At 52.1% G+C, this 7,424-nt stretch overlaps 1 protein-coding gene across 2 annotated transcripts; it reads left to right on the top strand.

Annotated features, from left to right (window-relative positions):
* Positions 1-394: 394 nt before the first annotated feature.
* AAFC00_004123 (uncharacterized protein) lies at positions 395-7,060 on the top strand (the record flags this gene model as incomplete). 2 transcript variants are annotated; one of them, XM_069348140.1, is made up of 4 exons in its annotated part: positions 395-684; positions 737-5,292; positions 5,323-6,953; positions 7,013-7,060. In XM_069348140.1, the coding sequence occupies 4 exons, from the start codon at positions 395-397 to the stop codon at positions 7,058-7,060; spliced, it is 6,525 nt and encodes a 2,174-aa protein (XP_069202263.1). The 2 variants fall into 2 exon arrangements, with proteins under 2 accessions (XP_069202263.1, XP_069202262.1); XM_069343710.1 differs by having other exon boundaries at positions 737-6,953.
* Positions 7,061-7,424: the final 364 nt, after the last annotated feature.

Below are 7,424 nucleotides of genomic sequence, written 5' to 3'. Positions count from 1 at the left end.
CTGTCGGCACTAACAAGGCTCTACACTAGGGATGTGGTTCGATTCAAGCTATCTTAGCCTTGCCAATGCACATGCTCCTCTCAATAGCTATGCGAATATATACCATCACCTCTTTCCTGCTATCATTCCAGAGATCATCCCAACCCTTCGTTGCTTCGAGACGTCCAGCCCACATCTCGATCGACCCTTCCTTTTATCTCTCAGCCATTTCGACATAGCTCACAGCCCAGAGCATATGTACTGACACTTCATTCATTGTCCTTTCTTCCACATTGAACTGCCTCACCTTCGTACCGCACTAGCAAGATCCCGAGTCTAGGTTTCTTGTTTCATTTGACATATCCAACTAAGTAGTCATAACCCTTTTGGCCCCTTCAATTATTTTTTGAGCAAGATGTCGAACGTCCTGCTCTTCGGAGATCAGACTGCAGAGCAGTACCCTTTGCTGCGCAAAGTGGTCCTCCGCTACCAAAATCCTTTGGTATCTACCTTTCTTGAAAGGGCCAGTGTTGTTCTTCGTGAAGAGATCAACGCCCTCCCTCGTACTCAACGTGATGCGATTCCCGACTTCCTTACCATTTCGAATCTCGTCGAAGCCTACTATGAGAAAGGCTTGACTGGCTTCAAGCTGCCTCAAATGGAAAGCGCCCTAGTCACCATTGCACAGTTGGGACACTATATCGGGTAAGTACCGAGTCAAATAGGCTTATCTTGCCACCCTACTAATTGTACATAGTTACTTTTCCGAGAACTCTGACGATCTGCCCACTAAGGCCAATACCCGTGTGCTTGCACTTTGCACTGGCTCTCTTGCAGCTGCTGCCGTCGTCTCTGCAAAGACAACCTCTGACCTCATTCCCTTGGCCGTTGAGACTGTCCGGGTTGCTTTCCGCGTCGGCAACTGCGTTAACAACGCCAAACTCTCTCTCGTCCAGGGCGATGAGAAGAAGGAAAGCTGGTCGACTATTGTCGCCGGAGTCACCAACGAAGCAGCTCAGAAGGCACTTGACGCTTACCATGCAGAGAAGAAACTATCTATCTCTAGCAAAGCTTACATCAGTGCTGTCAGCACTATGGCAATCACCATAAGCGGCCCCCCGGCGACTACAAAGCGACTGTTCGAGGAGTGTGAGGCTCTTCGTCAGTACCAAAAGGTGTCCTTGCCTGTCTATGCTCCTTATCACGCGGATCATCTGTACAGTGATATCTCACTCCAGAAGATCCTTGGTGACGAGACGCGTGAAATCCTCAAGGCTTACCAACCGCACTCCTTGGTTCACTCGGCTTGGAGTGGAAAATGCCACGTCGCTGAAAACACCTTGGAACTAATTCAGCTGTCTTTGGTAGATATGCTCAAAGCTCCAGTGCGTTGGGATTACCTCCTTGAGGAGAGTGTCTCTCAGATCACAGCCAATGCTAGCGCTCCAGCTACAGTATTTGCTATCGGCGTCAGCAATGTTGCCAACAGTCTTGTCTCAGCTATCAAAGCTGGTGGCGCGTCTTCTGTCACCGCTGTTGATTACACGTCTTGGGCAGCTCCAGACGAGCGAGCAACTCAGGGTCGTACCCAGAACGACAAAATTGCCATTGTCGGCATGGCTGGCCGCTTCCCTAGTGCTGCCAGTCATGAGGCGCTTTGGGAGTTACTCGAGAAGGGACTCGATGTCCACCGTAAGGTTCCATCGGACCGTTTCGACGCCGACGCTCACTGTGATCCGTCCGGAAAGGGCAAGAATAAGTCTCACACCCCGTTCGGATGTTTCATCGATGAGCCTGGTCTCTTCGACCCCCGGTTCTTCAACATGTCGCCCCGCGAGGCCGCACAAACCGATCCGATGGGTCGCTTGGCATTAGTGACCGCTTATGAGGCCTTGGAAATGTCTGGTTATGTCCCAAATCGCACCCCCTCAACGAAACTCCACCGAATTGGTACTTTCTACGGCCAGACCTCCGATGATTGGCGTGAGATCAACGCTGCGCAAAATGTCGATACTTATTTTATCACCGGTGGTGTCCGAGCTTTCGCTCCTGGTAGAATCAACTACTATTTCAAATTCAGTGGTCCCTCATACTCGGTCGACACAGCATGCTCGTCATCGTTAGCTGCCATTCAGCTTGCCTGTACCTCACTATGGGCTGGCGATTGCGATACTGCTTGCGCCGGTGGTCTTAACGTGCTTACCAACCCCGATATCTTCTCTGGTCTTTCGAAGGGTCAATTCCTCTCTAAGACCGGTTCATGCAAGACATACGACAATGCTGCTGATGGGTACTGCCGTGGCGATGGATGTGGAACTGTTATCTTGAAGAGATATGAGGACGCCATCGCAGACAAGGACAATATCCTTGGCTGCATTTTGGGTGCTGCTACCAACCACTCTGCTGAAGCGGTCTCCATTACTCATCCTCATGCGGGTGCCCAGGAGTTCCTGTATAAGAAGGTATTGGCAAATGCTGGTGTCGACGCTCATGAGATCAGCTACGTCGAGATGCACGGTACCGGTACTCAGGCCGGTGACGGTATCGAGATGACCTCTGTTACCAATGTATTCGCGCCTCGCCACCGACGCCGTAACCCCGAGCAAACGCTTCATCTTGGTGCTATCAAGGCGAACATTGGTCACGGTGAAGCAGCATCTGGTATCAATTCTCTCATCAAGGTCATGATGATGATGAAGAAGAACGCGATCCCCGCCAACGTTGGTATCAAGGGCGAGATGAACAAGACCTTCCCCAAGGACCTTGGCGAGCGCAACGTTCACATCTCTCAAACTCAGGTGGCTTTCCCTCGAAACGGAGCATCCAAACGCAAGATTTTCCTCAACAATTTCTCTGCTGCTGGTGGTAACACGGCTATCCTCCTAGAGGACGGACCTGTGGCCGAGAAGCCAAAGGTCACCGATCCCAGAGGTACTCTTCCCGTCACAGTCACCGCTCGTTCCATCGCATCCTTGAAGCGTAACATCCAGCGACTTCAGTCCTACCTATCTGAGAACCCAGAGACTACCATGACCAGTCTGTCCTACACTTCCACGGCGCGTCGCATCCAACACAACTATCGCGTGGCTTTCCCCATCGCCGATGTCGCCAAGGTCAACGATGCTCTACAAGCTCAGACGAAGGAATCGTACAGCCCTGTACCGATGGTACCCACGAAGACTGCATTCTGCTTTACTGGTCAGGGTTCCCAATATACTGGTCTCGGCAAGAAGCTCTACGAAGACTTGAGATCTTTCCGCGATGACATTGATTACCTCAACGACATCGCGATTTCCCAAGGTCTTCCATCGTTCCTCGAGCTTCTGGACGGCACCGAAGTTCAGACTCTTTCTCCGGTAAAGGTCCAGCTCGGTATGGCCTGCATCCAGGTCGCGCTTGCTCGCATGTGGGCTTCGTGGGGAATCACTCCCTCCGCTGTGATTGGACACAGTCTCGGCGAGTACGCTGCTCTCCATGTTGCTGGTGTCATCTCCGCCAGCGATATGGTCATGCTTGTTGGTCGTCGTGCCGAGCTTCTTGTTCAAGACTGCACTCCTCACACGCATGGTATGCTCGCCGTCAAGGGCAGTGTTGATGCCATACGTAGTGCACTCGGTTCCTCGATGACAGAGATCGCTTGCATCAATGGTCCAGAAGAGACTGTCCTCTGCGGCAGTGGAGAGGTCGTTGGCGCCGCGAACGACACTCTCAGCGCACGAGGCTTCAAGGCTACCAAGCTCAATGTTCCCTTCGCCTTCCACTCTGCCCAGGTCGACCCCATCTTGGAGTCTTTCAAGAGCATTGCTGCTTCTGTAGTATTCAAGAAGCCAGTGGTACCAGTCCTCTCGCCTTTGTCGGGCGATGTCATTCGCGATGCCGGTATCGTCGGCCCTGAGTACCTCGCTAGCCATGCACGTGAGACCGTAAACTTCTGGACAGCCCTGACCAGTGGCCAGAAGGACAAGGTATTCGATGAGAAGACTGCTTGGCTCGAAGTGGGCGCCCACCCAGTATGCTCAGGCATGGTCAAGGCATCTGTTGGTGCAACAGTCACCGTCCCATCCCTTCGTCGTGGCGAGGATGCTTGGAAGACTATCGCCACCACCCTTTGCGCACTGAGTCTTGCTGGAGTTGCTATCAACTTTGATGAGTATCATCGCGAGTTCAACGACGCCCAAGAGCTGCTCACCCTCCCCACCTATAGCTTTGATGACAAGAAATATTGGCTCGACTACCAGAACAACTGGACGTTGACCAAGGGTGAACTTCCACAAGCAGCACCTCAGGCTGTTGAGGCTCCAAAGTCTGTTCCAGTTGTTGAGAAGCCCGTCAAACGCCTCTCCACATCTTGCCAGAAGGTCGTACACGAAGAATTCGATGAGAACACTGGCACAGTAGTTGTGCAGTCCAATGTAGCAGAGCCTAAGCTCTTCGCTGCTGTGATTGGTCACCAGGTCAACGGCACTGCATTGTGCCCATCTTCACTTTATGGAGACATGGCTCTTACTGTTGCTGACTACATGTACAAGCAACTTCGCCCTAATGCTCCAGAGATTGGAATGAACGTTGCAAGCATGGAAGTACCGAAGCCATTCATTGCCAAGTTTGACCAGCCCGCTGAAGGACAACACATCCAACTTGAGGCTAAGGCAGATCTTGACGAAGGAGTTGTTCACCTCAAGTACCGCAGCGTCACTCCCGAGGGCAAGCTCATCCAGGAACATGCCCACTGCCTGGTCAAGTACGAGGACATATCATCGTGGAAGGAGAGCTGGGATCGCATCAACTTCATGGTCAACTCCCAAATTGATGTTCTCAAGGAGAAGAGCAAGCGCAGAGAAGCTCACGTGATTCAGCGCGGTATGGCTTATAAGCTCTTCAAGTGCTTCGTCGACTATGACGAGAAATACCGTGGTATGGAAGAAGTTATCCTCAACAACGACACTACAGAAGCCACAGCCTCGGTCCAATTCCAGACCAAGCCTGAGGACGGCGATTTCTTCTGCGCTCCTTACTGGATCGACAGCATGGCTCACATATCTGGTTTCATTGTCAACGCTACCGACCTTGTTGACTCTGACGCCAACGTCTGCATTTCGCACGGCTGGGAGTCCATCAGGATCTCGAAGAAGGTGTCTGCCGATGTCAAATATCGTTCTTACGTCCGTATGCAACCCAAGCCTGGTAATATTTACGTTGGCGATGTCTATGTGATGGAGGGCGACGAGATTGTCGCCGTTGTTGGTGGCCTCAAGTTTCAGCAAATCCCCCGTCGCGTTCTCAACACCTTCCTGCCTCCTCAACAGAAGTCTGGTACCGCAGCAAAGGCACCACTTGCCGCAGCTCCTGCCAAAGCAGTCGCTGCCGCTAAGCCCATCGCCACCAAGACTGCTGTAGCCAAAGCTGCACCCGTAACGACCAAGGCCCAGGTTTCCAAGCCTGCGTCCAAGGCTCAGAGAGCACCCAAGAAGGTCGCAGCTAAGAAGTCCCAAGGAGCAACAGTCAGCTCGCGTGTGATGCAGATCATCGCAGCTGAGACGGATGTGGACCAGTCCGAACTTGTCGAAGAGGCAGCATTTGAAAACCTGGGCGTTGACTCGCTCATGTCGCTTACCATCTCTGCCAAATTCCGAGAGGATCTCGAGATGGAAATCAGCTCTTCTCTGTTCACCGATTACCCCACCGTTGGAGAGATGAAGAAGCACTTCTCCCAATTCGATGGTGCTGCCGGACCAGTCGATGAGGAGGACTTCTCGGAATCCGACTCTGAGCCTTCCACCGATTTGGCTACACCATACGAAGATGACGTGAGCACTCCTGCAAGCTCTGCCCCTAGCTCTGCACCGAGTGACGCAGGCAAACCCGATATTGACTCACCCGTCCGCGAAATTCCTGATTCGGAAGTTGGCGAAGTCAGTCTAGCACGCCACATCATCGCACAGGAAATGGGAGTAGACATTTCCGAAATCACTGACCAAGCGGACTTGGCTGAACTCGGCATGGATTCCTTGATGAGCTTGACTATCCTGGGAGAGCTTCGCGAGAAGACCGGCATCGATCTACCATCCACCTTCCTTTCTACTAACGGTTGCATCGAGGACATTGAGAATGCTTTGGGTATGCGCCCCAAGCCAAAGCCCAAGGCTGCAGCTCCCTCTGCTCCCAAGTCTGAGAGAAAGCAAAAGACCCCTCAGCTGGACAAGGTCAATGCCAAGCTGACCGATCTTTCTCAATATCCCCCAGCTACATCTGTACTTCTTCAAGGTAATGCCAAGACAGCCACGAGAAAGATATTCTTTCTTCCTGATGGATCAGGCTCTGCCACATCATACGTGAGCATTCCCAACATCGGATCTGACGTTGCGGCCTATGGACTTAACTGTCCATTCATGAAGAACCCAGATGACTGGCAGTGCGGCATTGAGACCGTCTCGCTCATCTACCTTGCAGAGATCAAGCGTCGTCAGCCTCAAGGCCCGTACATCATCGGTGGTTGGTCAGCAGGAGGCGTCATCGCTTACGCTGTGTCGCAAGCCCTTCTTGCCAATGGCGAGAAGGTCGAGAAGCTCCTTTTGCTTGACTCTCCTTGCCCAGTCAAGCTTGACCCTCTCCCTGCTCGTCTACACATCTTCTTCAACGAGATTGGACTTCTAGGCACTGGTGACCCAACCAAGACTCCTAAGTGGCTCCTACCTCACTTCACAGCTGCAATCCGTTCGCTATCCGACTACGAGCCGCAACCTTCGCTTGCACCTATATCGACATACGCCATCTGGTGCCGTGATGGTGTCGCCGGTAACCCCGGTGACCCACGCCCACCTCCAGCTGAGGATGAGGACCCCGCTCCCATGAAGTGGTTGTTGAACCACCGCACAGACTTTGGCGACAACGGCTGGGGTCAACTCTGCGGTGTCGAGAACATGAAGTACGGTGTCATGGGCGGAAACCACTTTTCCATGATGAAGGACCCTCACGTAAGTTTCATCTCTCACATCGACATACTCGATCAACATAGAAGCTAACACATCACTAGGCAACTGATCTTGGTCGTCTCATTTCTGAGGGCCTGAAGAAGTTCTAAATTGTCTATACACTCTAATGCTCTTTCCTTTTCTTTTCCAACATCTGCCCTCCGACTTCTCTGCCGAGAGTGGAACATACTTGAAGCCCCTGACCTTGGGCTGAAGAATGGGTGCCTCAACGTCTGTTCCCTAACGGTGATACCTATTACTATCTTACAACTGGAGCTTGGATAACGACTCGACCATGAAACCTTGGGCTGAGGAAACGTGCCAGAGCCGTGTTCTTACGCTCCAACCAACAGAAAAAATACACACGCTTACGCAAAGCTTCTTACCCGTCTCACGCTGGGGACTGGAAATTTAGATTGATACTTTTTTAATGGAATGGACAGATGCTTTTATGACCCTTTTCTTCTTCTTCCA

This window comes from Neodothiora populina (genome assembly GCF_041146345.1).
Source record: "Neodothiora populina strain CPC 39397 chromosome Unknown canker_contig_17, whole genome shotgun sequence".
Lineage (NCBI taxonomy): Eukaryota > Fungi > Ascomycota > Dothideomycetes > Dothideales > Dothioraceae > Neodothiora > Neodothiora populina.
Note: the sequence above shows the minus strand (reverse complement) of the source record. Positions and strands in the feature narration are given on the sequence as shown.